Here is a 20,719-nt window from a genome sequence, read left to right on the forward strand (position 1 = left end):
CCGCCCTACCAGAAGTGGCGCACCCTCTTTGGTTCCCACCCTCTAAGGTGTGAGGTAGAGAAAACACTGGGCCTAGAGGGGGAGCCTAAGCCAATTTCAAGACCACCAAGGCGCTCGGGTTAGCGCGTGGCGCGGTGTGGCAAGTGTGAGTACCACAGGTCTTGACCAAACCTAGGTTTCTTAAGGAAAAGAAGTGGCCCACGGAGACCCGGAGAGTTGTGAGTTTCCCCTACCGAGGCAACCCTATAAATCGCTGACCCGGAAGAGCTGGGCTCCGCAGCAGAGCGAGGGGGCGCTTGCGTGCTTGGGGAGGGAGGCCGCGGCTGGTAGGCTGCCCCGCGCCCGCCTCTGCGTACGAGGCACACTGATCCGAATCCCATTCGCGGTCGCACAGAGGCCCCGCCACCGGTATTTCGCTTGCCTCTACGCTTCCGGGAAGGCGGTGTGCACGCGCCACTACACCTCCGAGGGAGGAGGGCGGGACCCAGCCGCCACCGCGGGTGGAGGAGGGGCAACTGGCGCTGTGGCGAAACCCCGCCATGGAGCCGAGCTTTGGGGCGGCGGGGCCCCGACGACAAGGTAACCTCCCTGCAGCTCCGGCTGTGCTACCCCACAACCCCCGCGGCCGCGCCGCCTCCTGGGCTTAGGCGCCCCCACGCCGCTCCCGGCCGTGCGCTCCATCCCAGGCGTGGCCGGTTACGGACCCGGATAACGGAGATCTGGGGCTTCCGCACTCTAACCGCCCCCATCTTTCCCTCTAGGTCCCTTCTGATTACGCCACACCATGCCCCTCAGCCTCTTCCGGCGCCTTCTCCTTGCTGCCCTGATGCTGGTGATTATTTGGACCCTTTTCGGGCCCTCAGGCATCGGGGAGGAGCTGCTGAGCCTCTCGCTGGCCTCCCTGCTCCCGGCGCCGGCGTCCCCAGGGCCGCCCCTGGCCCTGCCCCGCCTCCTGATCCCCAATGAGGAGGCATGTGGGGGTCCCGGCGCCCCACCCTTCCTGCTCATACTGGTGTGCACGGCCCCTGAGAACCTGAACCAAAGAGACGCCATTCGGGCTTCGTGGGGCGGGCTGCGTGAAGCCCGAGGGCTCAGGGTGCAGACACTCTTTCTGCTGGGAGAGCCAAGTTTGCGGCATCCCACCAGGGAATCCCACGAGATCGACCTGGCACGAGAGGCAGCGACTCGGGGAGACATCTTGCAGGCGGCTTTCCGGGACTCTTACCGGAACCTTACTCTCAAGACTCTCATCGGGCTGAGTTGGGCATACAAACATTGCTCCATGGCCCGCTACATCCTCAAGACGGATGATGACGTGTTTGTCAACGTCCCTGAACTGGTATCGGAGCTGGTTCGACGAGGGGGCCGTTGGGAACAATGGGAGAAAAGCATGGAGCCTCCAAGAGAGAATGAGTTTGAAGATGAAGAGTGGGAAGAAAGGTCCATCTTCAGGGGCCAGCCAATGCCTCTTTTGTACCTGGGCCGTGTGCACTGGCGGGTGCACCCCTCTCGGACACCAGGGAGCAAACACCAGGTATCAGAGGAGCAGTGGCCTCCCACCTGGGGCCCCTTTCCACCCTATGCCTCTGGCACAGGGTATGTGCTGTCAGCTTCTGCCGTGCAGCTCATCCTGAAAGTGGCCAGCCGGGCACCCCCTCTACCACTGGAAGATGTCTTTGTGGGGGTAAGTGCCCGACGAGGAGGCCTCACCCCAACCCATTGTGTCAAGCTGGCTGGGGCCACCCACTACCCCCTGGACCGGTGCTGCTATGGGAAATTCCTGCTGACATCCCACAGGTTGGACCCCTGGAAGATGCAGGAGGCCTGGAAGCTAGTGGGAGGCTCTGAGGGAGAAAAGACTGCACCCTTCTGCTCCTGGCTCCAGGGAGTCTTGGGCATCCTGCGGTGTCGGATAATAGCCTGGCTTCATAGCTGACAGTGTCTGGGGCCACAGCAGAGTGAGGAGCTCAGGGTCTAGCCAGCACCCCTCACAGCCGTCTCTCGTCCAGGCCCACGGCAGGGGCCCTAGCTGGCTACAGATGGCCACTTTCCGCTATCAGATGCTCAGTCTATCACTGAAGATAGAGAAATCGAGGGGCCTGGCCTGCCAGCCCCAAAGATGGTCACCAGGAAGAGCAAAATAATGCTGGGGTTGTTCTCTCCAGCCATAGGAGAGGGGCACAAGCTCCTCAATAAACTTGTCTTTCTACCTCTTCGAGTACAGCGTGGTCATCACCAGGAGTCCAAGAACACATACCTGGGGAGCCTGGAGGCTGCCAGACCATGCTGGATGGGAAGGACCTCTCCAGGGACATGGGAAAGAGAGGAGGAAGGGCCCTAAAGAACAAGGCTAAGGCTATAGTGACGAGATATGAGGTGGGGGTAGAAGCAGGACACCGTGACCCCTCAGATCCTAGAGTAGTCCCATCCTGGGCAAAGGGAGGGGAACAGGTCCTAAGAATGATCTAGACACATTATCCAAAAAAACCCCACCTTTTTTAATCCCAACCCAGCCCAGGAGCCAGCTGTCCCTACCCAGCTGGGGAAGGGGCATACTGCCCCCTCCTTATTCCAAGGAATAGGGTCATTTCCCCACGGGCAGTCGAGGGGGAAAGTGTTGCTCTCAGGCCATCCTTGGGCACGGCTCAGCGCAGAAATCTGTCCAGGGCAGATGGTCGGGCCCTCGTGGGCTTGGCCTTCTTCTCTTGCTTCTGCGGCTGCTGCTCAAGGCTCTGTCGGACTTTATCCTGGGTGGTGAGAGGGCGGCAAGGTGAGAAGTGGCAGGCTGGCAAGGGCAGAGGCCCACGGGACACCTGGTCCACCCCCCACAGTGGTCATTTACCCGGTGCTCCTCATCCATGACCTTCCTCTTCCTCTTCACCAGGCTTGCTGTAGAACTGCGGCCCTTCTGCTTTGGCTTTGGCTGGAAAGGAGCCTTGGCCTCGGGGTCGTAGCCCTAAGAGAGGAGACAAGGGTAAAATCCCTAAGAGCCTCAGAGACCAGGAACCGTGGCAGTACCATGTGCTGTGCCGTACTTCTGGGGACATGGCACGGGGGAGGCTGTGAAGGGGGGAAGGGCCTGGGCACTTGGGCCTGATTCATACCAGCCTCTCTATCCGCTCCTTCTTTTCTTGCTCCAAAGAGATGACATCAACCTCTGCCAGGGCTCGTGGGTCCAGACAAATGAGCTCTGCAGGTACCTGGAGGTGTCACGGAGGGACAGGAATGGGTAAGGAGCCACAGGAGCCACAGGAGGATGATCCAAAGAGGGACGTAAGCCAGGGGGCTGCTGAATCCCACTCTTCCCAAGACCCCCGGGGCCATGGGGAGCTTTTCCTACCCCCAGCCCAAACCACATGCAGGTACATGCTCACCTTCTCCAGCAGGGCCTTCACCTCCCACTCCTGGCGCTGCTTTTGGCTCCTGTAAGGGTTACTCTCCAGGCCGTCAAAGTTGGGCTCAGCAGCCCCTAGAAAGAGGGAGAAGCATGGAGCTATAAACAGAACCAAGTCCAGCCGCTCCAGCCCAACCAAGCCCTTTTGCTCCTGGCTATCACAAGCCAACCCACACTTCCATCCAGAGTTCATTCACTGGACCCCATCCTCTGGCCCACTCACCAGGTACCAGCATGCTGGTGATGCCCCCAGTGTGCCCCACCCCCAGCACGTCTTCAAAGGGGCAGAAGTGAAGGCCATGCACGTGGCCTGAGAGCCGGTGGGTGAGGTAAGGCTGCTCCAGGGAGGGCAGGCTGGCCTTGCCCTGCCCTGCCCATATGTTGACCACGTCACCCATGCCTGCAGCCAGCAGTCCCCGCTGGGAAAAGACCAGATGCCCTGCTCCCTGGGGCAGGGTCCGAGCACTCAGAGGCTGGAACGTCCCTCGTAAATCAAAGATCTTCAGCTGGTGGTCCAGGCCAGAGGTGGCCATGTACCTGGTAGAGACGGGGAGGTCAATTAATCTGCAGTGTGGGCTTACTGTGCAGGTCTATAGCCAAGTGCAAGCATAAAGTCTCGGTGGGGAGAAACAATTTTTATTTCCCTTTTACAGATGAGGAAACTGAAGCTCAGAGGAAGATAATCAAGTAAGAGTGAATGGTAGAGCTAGAATTCAAGTCCAGCCTGTCTCTTTAGTGTCTCTTCTCCCTCTTTTTTTTTTCTTTTAATATTTTAACGTTTATTCATTTTTGAGAGACAGAATGTGAGGGGGGAGGGGCAGAGAGAGGGAGACACAGAATCCTAAGCAGGCTCCAAGTTCTGAGCTGTCAGCACAGAGCCCAATGCGGGGCTCAAACTCACAGACCATCATGACCTGAGCTAAAGTTAAGACATTTAACTGAGCCACCCAAGCACCCCATTAGTGTCTGCTGTCTTAATCAAAGGGACAGTGCACACACCCATCTGTACCTAAATGAGATGTTCCACTGTACCCACAGGGAGTACAGTGGCTCAGCAAAGAGAAGGATCAACAGCAGTGATCAGGGAGGACCTCTAGGAGCTGTTCTAGGTCATTCTCAAGAAACATATAGCAAGTACAAATGAATTAATATCAGTGTGGAGATAGTGAAATGGAAGCAGAGGTCTGTTTTTGGGATCAGTGGGAAATGTCAGGAGGATCACAAGGGGACAAACAGCAGGGGCTCTTTAAACTCAGACTGAGGACCCAGAGTCCCCAGCACTGCTCTCCAGCAATGACAGACCACAACTGGAAGATTGTGAGGACCTGAGAAAACCTTAGGAAGTAATGAAGTAATAAGCTAGGAGGCCCTGCCCCACCCCCTCTTTCCCTGGAAAAAGGGAGGGCAATCCTCTCAAGGAATCGTGCACTGTAGTTTGTTTTCCAAGGTTGGATTTTCTATGTTCATGATGTTCCTCAGAGAGGGAGGCTAAAGGGTGACCAGCCAGGCCAGGGTATGTAAGTTTGCTAAGGGGCCACAGACTCTCTTTTTAGCCTTGGCTGTGAGCCAAAGAAGAGGGTACTGAAGGACTCCTATGAAAGGAACTAGCCTAGTGATGGGGCTGAATAGAGGCCCAGCTGGACACTTCTCACAAGACAATCAGGGCCCCAGCTGCATCAGATGGAAAGACCATCAATGCAAACCAGGAATTACGGAGGGCTCCTGGGACACAGGTCACACCCTTCAGTCAACCCACAATTCAAGGGAACATACTGGCTTCTCTCCCCACACATACCTGCCTTTGGGATCCCCTGCACAAATACCAGCCCACTGACCAGAGGGCATCCAGGCTACACTACCATGCTACTAACCCTGCAGAAAACAGTCTAGTTCTAAGAATCCCATCCAGTCCTAATGCCAGCTTCCAGAATGCCTCCAGGAAGCCAGGAAGCCTCATCTTGAGCCCCTGTGGCTTATCTGAGGTGCTCTTGAGAAGGACCAGAGATAAGCAGAGTTGGGCCAAGATCAAGGACCAGAGCTGTACTCAAGGTGTTGACCAAATCTCAGGAAACTACGTGATTAGGCCTCGGGCACAGCAGCAGCTGACCAAAGCAGTCTAGGGAAGGCAAACGACAACATAGGTTCAATGGCCCACAGAAAGCATTCTCCTAAAGCCAAACTGGCACAAATACAGAGTAAAAATGGTTGAAGCATATCTCTCGGCCCCTAAGGTACAACTACGGGAGGGCAAGGGGGTCTGAGCATCTGAAAAGTTTTTATAAGTTGGGGACTACTGGGCTATTCCTTTTCCAGACTTTAAAAAAAAATTTTTTTTTAACGTTTATTTTTGAGAGAGCATGCAAGCATGCAACTGGAGGGGCAGAGAGAGACATAGAATCCAAAACAGGCTCCAGGGTCTGAGCTGCCAGCACAGACCCTGATGCGGGGCTCGAACTTGCAAATTGTGAGATCATGACCTGAGCTAGGGTCAGACGCTTAGTGACTGAACCACCTAGGCGGCACCCCCCCCTTTTTTTTTTTTACAGACTTTCTTTGAAACCATTTGAAAATAAAGTGATGGAGTTCACATTTCATGTACAAGATTCCTGAGCAGCAGTGTAAAAGGAGGAAAGCAGATTAGTCTGCCAGCAGCACCCAGGACTTGCCAGCAGGAGGAACAATCAGAGGCTGGAAAGTGTCTGTGAATATCACATGTGTTCAATAAGAGGCAGCAAGAATGGACAGAAATGGACCTCAGAGAGGCCCTTGAGGGGAAAGCAGCCAGGACCTCACAGGGAAGCGTGGGCAGTAACGAAAGGATGCCACCAAAACAAGCAGTAGAGCCTGGGCACCCAGAAAGCACCCAGTCAACAGCAATTTGGTTCCTGCCCTTACTGATGGCTGAAGATCACAGGGCAATGGAGCTAGCTGGAGGTGTCCAGTCAAATTCTGGGTGACTGGAAAGTGTGACAGAAAGGGAGCAAGCCTGGAGGAACTCTGGGGAGTGGGGTGACCTATCCCACGATGGACACATTAAATCTGGGGCAACAGAAGACAACTTAGTAGGAACTAAGCGTGTCTCCTGGCTAATCGTTTCCGTCAACCACAGTCCCGTTTCTGAACATAAAGTAGAATACTGCCCCATGACAGGCTCAACAGCCCATTCACCCTTGTACCCCCAGAACCTCAGCACAGAGCCTAGTCTGCAGCAGGTGCCCAGTGAGTGCCTGACAATGAAAGGAATTAAGAGGAACATCCACTGATCCCATTAGAGGGAACTCATGCAGAAAACAGTGCACCAGGTCCACACATATGTACGAATCAGACAGCACAGCTGGGCAGCTGCAAACTCTCAGGAGAGACAGCAATTCGAAGCAGGCCCCCTACTCCTACCCCTCACATCACCAGCCAGAACTCAAGAGAATGATCATCTTCAAGGATGCCAGTGGTGAAAGCCAGTGCTCCGTACTCCCTGGGCACCACACTAAACCCTACAAGCTTTAACTCGTGTTGACACGGGCCGCCTGTGACAGCCTATGAACTAAGCCCAGGGCTTGGCAAACTATAGCCCATGCGCCAAACAAATCCAGCCCACCACTTGCTTCTGTACAGCCCTGGAGCTCCAAATGGTTTTTACATTTTTAAGTAGCAGGAAAAAATAAAAATCTTTTGAAACAGGTGAAAGTTATAGGAGATTCAAATTTCAGTGTCTGCAAAGTAAGTTTTACTGGAGCACAACCATATGCTTTCATTGGCTTCTTCTGGGGCTGCTTCTGCACCACAAGAGCACAGGAGAGAGGTCAACACCAACACCACGTATGGCATCTCATCTCTGCACCACTGTGGGCACACCACAACTCACAAGGATACCATTATAACTGGACAACGTTTCAAGCGCCACCTATCTCACGATCTGTGTGAAAGAGGTTTTCAAAGACAAATAGGTAAAATCTCTTCCCAGATCAATGCTAACAAGCATTTGCAAATGAGTTTGATGATTTAGAATACTATAACTTTTAACCTTAACTGAGCAAAATGTTATCCTCAAAAAGAGGAATCCAGTTCTTCCCATCAGACCTGTATTACAAAAATGCTATATTCAATTATTATATTCTAAGCTTTATGGCCTAAAAATTTGTGATGCTTTGTTTTCTCTTAAGTACCTACATAACATGCTCGAATTTCCCTCTCGGCTAGCAAAACCTAAAGTCTATTTGGCTCTTTACAGAAAAAGCTTCCTGCCGCTTGAGCTAGATACTCATCCCCACCCTTGGGGTGACGAAAGAGTGTGTGGCACACAGAGGTTATGGAGTGTGCCCATGCTTACGTGGCCCGTCAGTGGCTAACACCAGGATTTAAATCTGGGCAGCTTGACTGCAAGTCTATGCTCCTAAAGGCATACTGCTTTCTATACTCTATACTCTTTCTATACTCTATACTCTATACCCAGCGGCGACCTCTCCAGCACCTCATGACCAAACAAGTGACTTACGTGCCTGTAGAATCTACTGCCACAGCCCGGACCCCTCCACGATGACAGAGAATCTTTGCCAGTGGCTCCTTCATGGCTGGACTCCATAAGGACACAGTCCCTGGATGTGAGAGAAGAGGAACTGAAGTTACCAACAGGCGCTAAGGGGATTATACTTGGGAAAGATGGGGTCTCAAGGCCAAAAGGTATCAAGAGAGAGGAATAGAGGCTATCTAAAGGGATGTGCAAAGTGCAAATATAGAAGCAAAGCAGGTCAGGATGATCAAAGAGTCAAAGCTCAGCTAGAGACCAACCGTTGCTGTGTCCGAGATGGATAACGGCATTGTAAGGGTTCTTAGTCATGACATCCAGCCGTCCAGCCCGAGCATTCAGAGCTGCCACGATCTTTCCCACTGACACATCCAGGTAGGTCAGAAACCCTGTCTCTGACTGAGAGAAAGAGAGAGATCAGAATGAGTCCTGATTGCCCTCTGTCCTTCTAGTGGGATCCCAGAGAAGAAGCAGTCTTCTCAAGGGCTGCCGCCCAGTCCCCGTGTTCCATTGCCACTCACGGCCGTGGCCAGAAGGAAGTGAAAAGGCAGGAACTCAAGCCGCATGACACGGTCACAGCGGCGGATACAGTGGAGCTCGATGCCCTGGTTGTCATAGATGTGAAGCCAACGATTCTGAGCGACGGCAAACAGTGCCTCTGAATGCAGAAACCTGGGAGGAAGGCAAGAGTGGTTCAGTGGGACAGGGGTCAAGGGACCGTCATTCAATCGAGAATGGGATGCCTCGCCCCCCCACTGACCGGATGTCCCGCACTGCCTCCATGACGTTGATCTCGCACATGAGCCTCTTTGTTACCCAGTCAAGGGTGGCCACATGACCCCGGCGCCCTCCAAAAGCCAGGTGTCTGTTAGAGGTGGGGAACAGGCAGTGTCAGTGCAGGGAAGCACCGTGACTCAGACCATCTGAGGTCTGCCCCACACCAGCCCCTCCTCTCCAATGAGACATTTTTACATGCTCAACCTCACATGCAAGCAAATCACAGGACCGCTCCCTCCATTCCCCCCACCCCGCCCATCATCGGCCTAAACATACACTGGTCTGGCTGAGGTGAACATGGCTGAAGTGTTTAAGGAGATGCAACCATATCCTAGTTCAAGAGTCACTGACATCCAGCCTTACCTTCCAGTTCGGGAGTAATTCAGTCTGTAGGGTCCAAACTGCCGCAAGTTCAAATCAAAATGCTAGGAAAGGGAATATCATTAAAAAAAGGGGGGGGGGGGGGGAGAGAGAGAGAAAGTCAAGAAATAATTGGCTTCTTTCAATAATTCCCTCTTGTAGTCCCCACTTCCGTCTTGCTCTGCACCACCAATGTAGCCAGTAGCCCCTTTTTCCAATCTCAGACTCACCTTGGCTGCACTTGCAATATCCACAGCCTCCACAATGTCCACCTGGCGTATCTTTGCCGTGTCTTCCCCATCCTCCCCTTCCAGAAACCTAGGAGTGAGTATTAGCAGTAAAACTTCCTAATATGAAGTGGGTGTACCAGCGTGAAAATGATAAGGGACAGCCCCATAAAGCAGGGCCTGGGGAGGCCCACACGAGAGTCCACTTACCCGGGTTCCTCAGCCAGAAGCAGCTCAGAGCGAGCAGCTTTAATGCTTATTTCCTGTTCCTCAGCTTCAGCCACTTCAAGTCGGCTTCGGGTTTTGGATTTCGAATGCGGCAGCTATAATATCGTTGGTGGTGGAGAGGTGAGAGAAGAACCGGACATTATGTAGGATTCCGCGAGAGCCACACAGCCCCCCTCCATCCCCACTCATATACTCTCGGGCTGCAACCCTTCCCCACTCTCTGGCTGGTCCTCACCTTTTTGGATTTGTCAATGCGACAGAACTTCTGAGCCACCTCCACAGGGACGGGGGCAGGGCCTGGAAATGGATCCTGGGCCTGGGGAAGGAGGTAATAATTAGAAGACAGGCTAGGGCTGACCCCCAACCCTCGCACGCGTAAAGTACAAGGCGACTTGCCCCACCACCTTATCAGGTCCCAGGCTCACCCCGGACAAACTCCGCTGAGGCCCCGGATTCCTCCGCTCTCGGGGTTTCTTCGGGAGCTGAGGCTTTCTGGAGAACCGAGACTTTTTTGGGATGTTAGTGTTCTTTGGCCTCTGGTGGCGGAGCTCACGATTCCTTTTCTTGTTACCAGGGGGCCCCGGAGAAGCTCCAGCAGCGGTCAGAGTGGTTTCTTCCTCCCAGTACCTCCGGGGTTTCTACGGGCAGAGCAGGAGCTCTTAACACTCCGCAGCCCGCGCCGCGCCCCGCCCCCCGCGACCCCACAGCTAAAAACTTCTCTTCCACCCCAGGGAGGTCTCTACCTTCTTCTTGGCCTGAAGTCTGTTCTTCTTGGGCGGGACATCTCTGCTCGGTTTGGGGACTGTCTCCATCTAGCCCACCCGAACGACGATCCACGTGCAAAACTCCTCTCAGCTGTCTCACAGTCGGCTTGGAAACTCCCGGAAGTCGGCCGGCCGTCATCCAATCAGCGCCGTACCAGATCTGAAGCCTTCTAAGCGCCATCTTAAATGAGGGCTCTTGCGCGCGCGCGCGCGCGCGCGCTCTCTCTCGCTCTCTCTCTCTCTCTCTCTCTCTCTCTCGCTCTCTCGCTCTCTCGCGCGCTTTCTCTCTCCTCTCTCTCTCTCTCTCTCTCTCTCTCTCTCTCTCTCTCCTCCCTCCCTAGCAGCAGCTTATGCCCGAGTAATGAATGAAAGGTAATCTGAGGCTGAGGCCCAAGAAACAATACAGTTTCTCTTTCCGGCTTCGTTTCCCCATCTTGCCTAAACCTTCCCGAGTACAGTCTTTTTTTGGCGGAACACCATTCATTAAACCTGCCCAAACTACAGTTCCCGACATGCGTAGGAGGACAACTTCCGGCACCCTCTTTTCCCAGCATCCTTTGTTTACTTCCAGGTTTAGTAATAGTGAAGGGAGAACGTGAGTAGGGCTGGGTTACGGTTGAGGGGTTTGGGGGTCTTAGCCTCAGCCGCCTCCCCCTGGGACCGGGATAGAGTGGCTCTGCGGGACGGGGAGAGGCTGCGGTGCCCCGGGAGGGTGTCTCTCAACAGTGCCGTCATTTCCGCAGGCCAGGCCAGAAAGGGGAGCTTGAGTACCTCCCAGAGTGAGACCCTGCGCCCCTCTCCCGCTCCCCGCAGGCCTTCGTCCCCGCCATGGCTGAGCTAATCCAGAAGAAGCTACAGGGAGAAGTGGAGAAATATCAGCAGCTACAGAAGGGTAAGGGAGCAGGGTCGGTGTGGCCTCGCCCCAATCCCTTCACTCACAGTCCAGAGCCAAACCAAGATAATGTTTCTGCCCGAGTCCCCGCGGGCAGCTCCTTCCCCCATCTCAGTGCTCTTCCCCACCCACTGACCAGCCGCCCCGTCCTTCCCTCCTTCCTCAGCTCCATTTTGTTCTCTCCAGCGTTGGGATCAGGCGGCACATTTGATGTTGCTAATCAAACGTTTCCCCCCAACCCCCAGACTTGAGTAAATCCATGTCAGGGCGGCAGAAGCTTGAGGCGCAACTAACAGAAAATAATATTGTGAAGGAGGTGAGAGAGGGATTTGCGGGGCGGGGTGGGGGTGGGGGCGAGGAGGGACCTATACTGGCAGTGATTGATCATTTATGTCCCATCCCTCCACCAGGAACTGGCCCTGCTAGATGGGTCCAACGTGGTCTTTAAACTTCTGGGTCCTGTGCTGGTCAAACAGGAGCTGGGAGAGGCCCGCGCCACAGTGGGGAAGAGGCTGGACTATATCACAGCTGAAATGTGAGTCTTTCTTCCAGCAGCCTGCAATGCACCCGACAGGGCTGGGGGAGAGGTGTTCCAAAACCATTATAGTGTAGCTCCAGAGTACCCCCCCCCCCGGTTGTCCAGTTCCTCCAAACCCTCCCCCAGATCTCAAAGTTCCTCCCCATCAATCTCTTCCTTGCTTTCATCACCTTCCTTAGTAAGTCCCATTAATTTCTCCTTATTTGCTTGTCTCTCTTACCTCTCTTCAGTAAGCGATATGAATCGCAGCTCCGCGACCTTGAACGGCAGTCAGAGCAACAGAGGGAGACCCTGGCTCAGCTGCAGCAGGAGTTCCAGCGGGCCCAGGCAGCCAAGGCAGGGGCTTCTGGGAAGGCCTGACCCCGTGGTGGGGGGAGGGGGAGGGGAGGGAATGAGGCAGCTCTAGGGTCTATACTGTAGCTAATAAAATGTGAAAACACCTGGCTGTTTTCTGACCAGCCACTTCTGTCATAATTGTTTACCATCCGTCCCCCAGGCCCCTTTCACTTTATATATACACCACCTATATTACTCCCTCAGGTCCCAAATTCTTGTAACTGGAATCTCTCTGTGGCAGAGTAATCCTTTCTTCTTTCTTGAGAGTAAAATCTGAAATGTCTCAAACCTACTTCTTGCCTGTATGTACAACGCTGAATTCTCCCTTATCTTGGGTGGCAAACCCCTTTAAGAAACACGGGAAGGGCATTTGCATCACAACAGTTGTTGGGAATGTCAGTTCAATTGCCAGACTCACAGTAATCTAAACTGAGACCGCAGGGTGAAATGTGGTGACCCTCCTTGCTATGATTTCTTGCCATCTTCCAAGTAGCCCTGGCATCTCTCGTCAGTCTCTTTCTGGAATGTGTTTGAATGTAGCTTAGATGGATTTGAAATCCCAACATGGAATGCTCCAAATTTAGACAGTATCCACAGAGTTGTTCTTCCATTTCTTTGTCCTAAAATTGTTTCTTACAAATTTTCAACCGGGGGTTGTCCTTCATATGGATCACTTTAATTGGGTGGGTGGTACTTGACATGGGTCTGTGACAACTGCGGAGAAAAACTTAAGAGCAAATAAAAGGACTGGGGTGGAGGGGTTGCTGGGGAGCAATTTCCTCACAAAAACTTGTGAGGAAACTGTTTTCACCAACACCTCACTTTCAGCAATGGGATAGAAATGGGGAGAAAACACTGGCCTCTTTCTTGTTACTTGGCGTCTACTTTCAGCCAACTCTCTACCCCCACTCCCAGCAGCTAGACCATACACACTGCAACGACAAGGGAGTAGAATTTACGTAGTGTTTTGGTTTATTATCTTAGTGTTGTCACAGTGACGGGAAACCCCACAGTAGGAAAAAGAACTCCTACTAGAACCTACTTCTTGCCATCCCCTCTCCCCAGGGCTCAGAGCCTCTAGGCTTTTCTTCTCTCCCTCCTTGCAGGCCTTTCCTTGGCCCCTGGCATGCTAGGATGTGGTCAGGAATCAGAAACCGATTCCATTTTCTACCACTAGCTGTGTGCCGCATTCATGGAAAGTAGGGAGCTATACACAGGTATCCAACTTGGTTACCAAGATTACCAATTCCCCCAAAGCTGAATCCCTCAGCCGTCTGGTAAACCAGTGGCACTTCACTGCCCCAGGGTGGTTGGCCACCTTTCTGGGTTTCTTCCCAGTGCAACATGACTGCCACCATTCAGGATGGCTACCCACATCTGCTATGGCCACCATGAGTTCTGTTGTGCCGGCAGGGCTTCCTCCTCAGAACAGTGCCCGGGCAATCTTCCTCCCTGTGGCCTTGATCCTGGGAAAGGAACCCCCTCCTCCCTCACTTGGGGGAGTTCCTGAGGCAGAGGGGCTGCTGGTGAGACCCAGTGTAGCAAGAGAGGGCCTTCGCCGCTGCCGTAGGAGGAAATCGTGCGAAGCTCCATCCATAGCGTAGAAGACGTTAGCCGAGGGTGGGATGGTCAGCTCTGTGTGTTCAGAGAGGGAGTGTCGAGAACAAACATGGTCATTCCCCCCACAACCACCTGGTTGTGGACGCCTTCCCACTGCTGGGCATCCCTCTCCGCCCAAATCTGACTTCCTTCATGGCCTCTCACCTCGCTCCCCCGGTAGCAGCTGCACTAGCTCATACTCCGAAGCCACTGCAGAATCACGATTGTTTTTTTTAAGGACACGACTGATGACACTCGGAGCCTTGTCCTGGCTTGTCACCTGGCAGGACAGAGACCAAAAGGACAATAAATTGGCCATCACCTCTGCTTTCTAGCCTTTCAGTTCTAACCACTGATCCCAACCAAAAATGGTTACCGGTGTCAAACACTTTAGAATGAACAGGGAAACCCTATACGGTGGTTCCCTGTACCGCACAAGCCTATACTCCATGGTGTCCAGTGAAATAGGGCTGCTTCCCTATGACAAAACTGCCGTTGGTTCTGAAAATCTAATATGGCCACCAAAATTCAAGGTGCAGCAGCTAATGCAAAGTAGCCTTTAAAATAAAACAGCTGCCATAACCTTGGGGAGCCTGGGTGACTCAGTCAGTTAAGCATCCGAATCCTGGTTTCAGCTCAGGTCATGATCTCACGACTCTTGAGATCAAGCCCCAAGCTGGGCTCCGCACTGACAGCATGGAGCCTGCTCGGGATGCCCTCTCTCTCCCCCCCTCTCTCTCCCTCCTTCCCTCTGTCCCTCCCCCACTTATGTGCGCACACTCTCTCTGTCCCTCTCAAGGTAAATAAATAAACTTAAAAAAAATAAGAAAACAGCTGCCATAACCAAAGGTCAGAATTAAAACTAGAATCATCCTCTTCTTGGCTATTCAAACCTAAGACAACACCTGTAGCCCCACAAGGCATCATCCTTCACCCCTACCCCCAGCCCACAGCTTCCTCACCAAGATGCTCTTGTAGACGCTACCATCTTCCCCCAGCTCCATCTGGACTCGGATGATTCGGCAATCAGAGGCCCCCGGCCCAGGCCCCCCTCCCCCACATCCAGTCCCCCTGGAGGCCCCCTCTGCACCCCCACTGAGTGGGGAGCCACAGGAGGCGGAGCGGCGGTGACCTCGAGAAGGCCTGGGAGAGGACGCTGGGGGAGAGAGGTGGCTGGGGTCAGCCGGACTGTGCAAAGATGGAGTGCTTTCCAGGGCAGAGTCCAGAGATGAGACAGACGGCCACTTCATGTGCTGGGGACAAACAACATGGGGGACTGGCATGAAGGCAGAGAAGTCAAGCAAGAAACATTCACAAGGGCAGGTTCAGTGTTGAGTCAGAGGTCAGAGATCGGGAACAGGGCTCACCTGGGCCAGCCGCGTCAGCAGAGGGGCAGGGGCTCCAGGTACGTCACCTCCCCCGACGCTGGGCCGGTCCCAGGAGACAAGAGGGGTGGGACCTCCAACAGAGCCCAGAACCCTGGAGTGGCAAGAGACGGGGAGGGTCAGAAGAAGAAGGGCTCTTCTCCCAAGTAGCTTCCCCAAGATGCTACCCCCCCTACCCGCGGACTCCCTCACTCTGTCCACTGTGAGATGACCAGCGTTGGCCGAAGCACCCGTGGGGCAGGAGGGTCACTGGTACCAGGTGGCTCCACCTCACAGGACACTCGATGGCTGTGAAGGGAGGGAAATGGGCAGAAGTCAGGACGTGACACACCGATCCCCACACTCAACCCCAGCCCTGGAGTCCCAACCTTGCCCAGCCAGTCACCTCTGGGCCTCTGTCAGTGGCCGGAGCCCCTGTAGCCACCGCTGAATATCAGGGTCAGGTCGGAGGTCATAGCCACGACATTCGTTCTGGAGCCGCCGCAGTTCCGAAAGGACAGCAAACTCCTAGGAAGGAGCCCACAGTCTGCAGGAGCCAAAACTCAGGGACCCCCGACTTTCCCCATCTCCCTCCCCTTCCTGGGACATGACTAGAGATGTCTAGCATCTGGCCCATGCACTCCCCTCACCTTCCTCCGCTTGTCAAAATTGATGTATCCGTTCTGCAAAAATAATGGGGATGGGGTGAAGCCCAACCCTGCCACAGAGAGACTACCCCTTTCCAAGCACACACACATCCACATTCAACTCACACACACTTCATTCGCTAGGCCTCTGACTTCTCTGTCCTTTCCCTGGCTCCCCCTCACTCCCGTCATGCCCTAAGCCCCCTACTTTACCCTTGAAATTGAATGGTCACAGGTAGAAAGGGTGTCCATTTCATAGATGAGAAAATCAGGGCTCAGAGAGAATGAGGAACTTGCCCGAGATCTCAATGTTTGTTTATTTAACAAATGCTACATACGCTTACATTTAGGGCATGTTCTAAGCACTTGCCAAACATTAATTCACTTAATCCTCATAATAACAGACTGACATACACACTGTCACTGGTTTCCTGTTTACAGATCACTAGGCACAAAGAAGTCAAGCAACTTGCCAAAGTAACAGAACCAGAATTCTGGCAATCTGGCTCAAGCCCTGGAGTTCAAGCGCTAACACCCCACGGCACCTTTCTGGAAGGTCTGTCTGGCCCTGAGGCCCATTTGTTCCCTCATCACAATGCACACGTTAACACACACACCACCAACCTCCAGCTCATCCTTGGAGGCTGCATCCAGCATCACCAGGTCCTTCAAGAAGGTGCCAAGATATGGGACCACACCCTGAGGTCAGAGGTCAGGATTAGACCCCCCGCCCCTGATCTGAGAGCTCTCCACTGCTCTGCACTTTCCTATCCCATTGTCTTGAAGGACAAATTTAATTCCCCCACCCCGCTATGCCTCCCCTCTACATCCCTCAGTCTGCTGCCCCCCACACACTCCTTACTCCTTCACAACCACCCCACAACTGGTCACTCACCCCACCCCGGGAGCCAGACCTCGGGGCCTTCTTGGAATTTGGCTCCAGAGAGGGCTGCAGCTTCGCCTCCTGGGCGGGGGGAGGGAGGGGACAGAACAAGGAGATATAGGTGTGGCACGTGTGGCACGGGGAGCAGGGGTGGCTGGGAACACCAGGGAATAGGGCCTCACCTGCAGAAGGAGCTCCCGGCTCTGGGAATAATTATCCTCCTCGGAGAAAATCTGGCAGAGGCTGGAGAAGACTCTGAGGCTGTCCCTGAAGGGTGGAAGGCAGCAACCTTGAGGATGGGCCAGGCTCACCCCCACGCCTCTTCCCAGCCCTCAGCTCCAGGCCAGTGCCCCATCCTCCCCACCTGGCTGCTTCCCCCCAGGCTGCTCGAAGCCTGTGGATGGGGCTGGACTGCAGGGCCGACACAACAGCATAAACCGAAGAGAAGTTTCGGAGCAGACGACACTCCTGTGGGGGTCACAGAGGCAGGCCAGAGCTTTGGGACCTCTCTCTCAACACCAGGGTCCCCAACGAGGCCAAGCCTCTCTCTTACCTCTGCCACACGGATCCACTTCTCCAGGAGCCGAGCCCTCTGGGGAGGACGGAGTGGCCGAATGGTCACCTCTCCAGGCCCCTCTCCAGTTGAGGTAGCCCCCAGGACAGAGCTGACCACAGCCCCTGCCACCTTGTTGAACTGTGTGACAGTAGCTCTGACAGACGGGCAGAGGTGGGAATGTCCTGGCCGGTCTCTATGACCCCACAGGCTCCCCAGGCACTGAGAGGGGACCAGATTGAGAAACAGCTCCTGCAGGGCAGAGGTCAGAGGTTAAGGTTCATAGTCAAGCGAGGTCAGCCTTCCAATATCAAAGGTGTGAGGATCTCAGGTGGCCAAGAACCAAAGGGGCACAGGGTGTGAAGGGTAACAATCAAGGGGAAAGGGAGAAAGGTCAAAACTGAGTGGACAGAGGAAGCTGGGAGCTGGATCAGGAAGGGTTGGAAGCAAGGAAAGGATTTGGAGTGAGGGAGAGGTTAGTAAGGCGGGGGGGGGATGGGGTCAGAGGTCAGGGTCTCACCGCATCTAGCAGGGTCAGCTGTTCGGCCAAGTGGTCAGCGAGGAACACCAGGACATCCGTGGGGTCAGCAGGGGGGTCGCCGGGGAGGGCCAGGGACTTAGGAAGGTCGGGGGCCTGGGGGTCCACCCGGGACCGGAGGTTGCGGATGAGGTCAGCGCTGCCCCCCCCAACACCCTCCCCTGCTGCATACCCTGTCCGAAGCAAGAAGCTCTCAAGCCGGTCAAGCTGACCCTTGACCTCAGAGCCAAAATCCTCAGGGTGAGAGGCCAGCCAGGTTGACAGTACAGAGATGGCTACCCTGGGAGAAGGGGAAGCAGCCAGGGGTCAGGTATCAAGCTGCAGCTCAGCCAGAGGGAACTGTGAGGTTAACAGTCGGGGTCACTCACCCTATTGTCCTCTCTAGTTCATCAGTAGGATGAGATTCAAGAGCTTCCAGCCTGGGAGAAGAGATTCTATCTGCCCATTTTTTCCCGACCCCCAGTGGCTTTGACTACTTTGGTGGGATTTTCCGGCTTTAGAAAGCCAGATACCATCTTGGTCCCTTATGACCCTGACCTGTCAGCCACAAGCCCTAGCAGGGCAGGCGTGGAGGTGAAGGCCCGGTGGGTGGCCAGGAAAGCTGATGTGAAGGTCACGTCAGCCCCTGATGTCCGAGCATCCAGCAAGTGTCTGACCAGGGCCTCCAGAGTGCCAGCTCGGAGCCTTCGAGAGGAACGCGGGGGAGGCGTTGGGGCCTGTTGGAGACAGAAGGACAATTACTGACCCTTTTTTCACCTTTGCCCCTAGATCTCTGGGGAAAATCCCAGACCTAGGAGATGGTCCAGGCTCGTCATATGAGATTCAGAGAGGGCAAAAGACTTGATCTAAGTCACATGGCAGAGTCCAGGTCTCTAGACCTCCAACTTAGCACTCTGGCCAAAAAGTTGGCCAGAGGAAAGGGGGCTGGGTGGTGATGATGGGTCAGAGGTGAGAAGCCAAAGTCAGGGTCTCACCAGGGGATCAAGAGGCCGATACTGGCGGCTTGTGACAGTAAATATGGCACCATCCTCCTCCTCATCCCAGACAGACACAGGGGCCTGGAGGAGCAAGGAAGGGGAAGTCAGACAATCTCACACCACCCCCCACAGGCCCCAGCCCTCACCCCCAGGCCCTACTCCTCCCTCTGTACCCCTCACCTGTGGTGGCGGGGGACAGTACCAGCGAGTGCGAGGGGTGGGGGGGGCTGGTGACCCCAGGTCTCCCCCACTGGGGCCCAGACAGCCCCCCCCAAGCCGCCTCAGGGCCCGGTGGAGTCGAGGGGGTGGCAGTGGGGAGGTGGGTGGAATGCACGAACCCTGGGCCTGGAGACCGCTGTGGCCCTTTCCCCCCAGAGCTGAACCCCAACACAGCACAGAAGCAAGGCGCAAGGGGAAGCGAGAGAGGCAGAAAGCCAGAGGCAGAGACCTTGAGAAGCTGGAACCTCAGTCACAGGCACAGCCGCAAGCTCCGCCCTCCCCCCCTCCCCCGCAGGAACTGACCGAGCCCTAAGAGTTAGTCCTTCCCCTTAGCCCCCTTCCCCCTGGTCCCTCAATGCTGGAGACCCCCTCGAGGTGGCGGCTCAAATCCCAGTACAGGAAGGAGAAGGGGAAGTTGGGATGATTGGGGGGGAGGGGGGGGCGCAGACTCAGAGTCACGTGGCCCCAGCCCCTCCCCCAACCGATCCCGAAAAACCAGCCCTGCCAGTCACCCTGCCCTCACCCAGTCTCTGGACCCAGGAGTCCAGGGCCTTGGGGCCCCGAATCCAATTTCTGGCCCCTCCTGAGGCCCCGAATCCTGCTTCTGGCCACCACCATTAGTCCCGGAGGAAAGCTGGTTACCGCCCCCCACACACACTCAATCTGGGATCTTTCCTCCAAAGTCCGAGAACCTGGGCTTCCCGCCTCCACTCATTGCCCAGCAGGAGAGGGGGAGGGGTCACAAAATCGAACGGTTCCTTCCCAATCCCAGAGTCAGAGGAGTCGGTTACTGTGGAAACAAACCCCTCCCCGCCAAACAAAAACAAGGAGGGAGACAGGGACCAAGACACAATGCCCAAAGAGGCAGGCACACTCTAGCATAAGCAGGTAGAGCCTGAGACCCGCAGGACAGAGAGCCAGACGCTCTGGCAGTAACAGGGAAGGTTCCTGCGGGCAGGTCCTGAGTCACACTGCCACAGAGAGCCACGGAAATTCCGGGACTCCCCGCAGCGGGGAGACAGGCAGCCACCCAGCAAGAGGCGCGGAAATAACTGAGGCTGAGGGAAAGAGATGAAGGGACACACAGACACCAGAGAAAGGTGGAGAGTCTCCGAAATTTATACCTCCCCGACTTCCCCACCACCCGCGTCTCACCTCGTCTTCTTCCTCCTCCTCCTCTTCCTCCTGCCCCCCGCCCACGCCCTGGCCACTTGGGCCCCCACCCTCTTCGGGGTCTCGGCTCCGGAAGCTGCTCAGCACGACTCCCCCGGGGGGGCTCGTGTCCCAAAGCAGCCGCAGGGGCCGCGGGAGCATGGCCGAGTGAAGGAATCAGCGGGGCCGGGCCATGGGGGCGCCTGGGGAGAAACGGAGGGAGGGGGGCAGGTGGAGAGTCAGGTTGGCGCGGGGAATCGGGGAGGAGAGGGACGCGGGTGGGTGCCTAGGTAACCGTATGGAGGTCCTGGGGGGGGCAACATAGGAGTGGAATATGGGGGGCCCTCGTGCATTTGGGGGATGAGGGGGTACGGGAACGGGCAGGGTCACAGGGTGTTCTGGCTCTGACCTGCTCGGGAATGGTGGGAGCAGCGCGGGTCCCGGGCCGCTGTTCCCGTCGGTCTCCAGTCCCCAGACGAGTCCCTGGACCGAGTCCCCTCCTCGGCTTTTCCGCACCCCCGTTACCCCCCCGCCAGGCTCCCGGGCCCTCCCGCCCTTTCCGCTCCCCCCCACGTCCGCCGGCTCCGACAGCAGGAGCCAAAAAGGGAAGGAAGTGAGGACAGGAGCCAGGGTTGCGGACTAGGGGAGCCCTGGATGCCCAGCGGCCAGAACCCAGGAGCCCGGGTCCCCAGCTCCGCTGTGCTCGGGACCCCCTACTCGGGGATCCTGGAGCCCTCTTCGCCCCACAC

At 55.5% G+C, this 20,719-nt stretch overlaps 4 protein-coding genes and 1 long non-coding RNA gene across 10 annotated transcripts; 3 read left to right on the top strand and 2 right to left on the bottom strand.

The window, feature by feature from the left end:
* Window positions 1–127: 127 nt before the first annotated feature.
* Window positions 128–2,211, top strand: B3GALT4 (beta-1,3-galactosyltransferase 4). 3 transcript variants are annotated; one of them, XM_058733554.1, is made up of 2 exons: window positions 128–145; window positions 762–2,211. In XM_058733554.1, the coding sequence occupies exon 2, from the start codon at window positions 785–787 to the stop codon at window positions 1,934–1,936; it is 1,152 nt and encodes a 383-aa protein (XP_058589537.1). In that variant the 5' UTR covers window positions 128–145; window positions 762–784; the 3' UTR covers window positions 1,937–2,211. The 3 variants fall into 3 exon arrangements, with proteins under 3 accessions (XP_058589537.1, XP_058589536.1, XP_058589535.1); XM_058733553.1 differs by lacking the exon at window positions 128–145 and adding an exon at window positions 284–408; XM_058733552.1 differs by lacking the exon at window positions 128–145 and adding an exon at window positions 290–579.
* Window positions 2,212–2,474: 263 nt separating this feature from the next.
* On the bottom strand, window positions 2,475–10,732 carry WDR46 (WD repeat domain 46). Its single transcript, XM_058733548.1, has 16 exons — window positions 10,672–10,732; window positions 10,252–10,432; window positions 9,934–10,146; window positions 9,744–9,824; window positions 9,491–9,603; window positions 9,284–9,371; window positions 9,057–9,118; window positions 8,677–8,781; window positions 8,438–8,588; window positions 8,180–8,315; window positions 7,887–7,986; window positions 3,618–3,931; window positions 3,375–3,469; window positions 3,105–3,200; window positions 2,843–2,956; window positions 2,475–2,747 (listed from the first exon to the last, which is right to left on the bottom strand). The coding sequence occupies exons 2-16, from the start codon at window positions 10,318–10,320 to the stop codon at window positions 2,646–2,648; spliced, it is 1,839 nt and encodes a 612-aa protein (XP_058589531.1). The 5' UTR covers window positions 10,321–10,432; window positions 10,672–10,732; the 3' UTR covers window positions 2,475–2,645.
* LOC131514034 (uncharacterized) lies at window positions 3,930–7,528 on the top strand. Its single transcript, XR_009262892.1, has 2 exons — window positions 3,930–4,094; window positions 5,941–7,528. It is a non-coding gene; the product is annotated as an uncharacterized LOC131514034 (long non-coding RNA).
* PFDN6 (prefoldin subunit 6) lies at window positions 10,564–12,330 on the top strand. 4 transcript variants are annotated; one of them, XM_058733558.1, is made up of 5 exons: window positions 10,564–10,644; window positions 11,086–11,164; window positions 11,410–11,480; window positions 11,575–11,699; window positions 11,933–12,330. In XM_058733558.1, the coding sequence occupies exons 2-5, from the start codon at window positions 11,101–11,103 to the stop codon at window positions 12,060–12,062; spliced, it is 390 nt and encodes a 129-aa protein (XP_058589541.1). In that variant the 5' UTR covers window positions 10,564–10,644; window positions 11,086–11,100; the 3' UTR covers window positions 12,063–12,330. The 4 variants fall into 4 exon arrangements, with proteins under 4 accessions (XP_058589541.1, XP_058589540.1, XP_058589543.1 ...); XM_058733557.1 differs by having other exon boundaries at window positions 10,618–10,644; window positions 11,016–11,164; XM_058733560.1 differs by lacking the exon at window positions 10,564–10,644 and adding an exon at window positions 10,728–10,867.
* A 657-nt stretch (window positions 12,331–12,987) lies between these two features.
* Window positions 12,988–20,503, bottom strand: RGL2 (ral guanine nucleotide dissociation stimulator like 2). Its single transcript, XM_058733541.1, has 18 exons — window positions 20,380–20,503; window positions 19,974–20,173; window positions 18,597–18,680; window positions 18,160–18,338; window positions 17,991–18,041; window positions 17,605–17,902; window positions 17,085–17,336; window positions 16,896–16,999; window positions 16,714–16,798; window positions 16,544–16,612; window positions 16,273–16,347; window positions 15,652–15,684; window positions 15,408–15,529; window positions 15,215–15,310; window positions 15,005–15,116; window positions 14,600–14,890; window positions 13,803–13,917; window positions 12,988–13,673 (listed from the first exon to the last, which is right to left on the bottom strand). The coding sequence occupies exons 2-18, from the start codon at window positions 20,130–20,132 to the stop codon at window positions 13,462–13,464; spliced, it is 2,337 nt and encodes a 778-aa protein (XP_058589524.1). The 5' UTR covers window positions 20,133–20,173; window positions 20,380–20,503; the 3' UTR covers window positions 12,988–13,461.
* Window positions 20,504–20,719: the final 216 nt, after the last annotated feature.

This window comes from Neofelis nebulosa, chromosome 6 (assembly GCF_028018385.1).
Source record: "Neofelis nebulosa isolate mNeoNeb1 chromosome 6, mNeoNeb1.pri, whole genome shotgun sequence".
Taxonomy (NCBI): domain Eukaryota; kingdom Metazoa; phylum Chordata; class Mammalia; order Carnivora; family Felidae; genus Neofelis; species Neofelis nebulosa.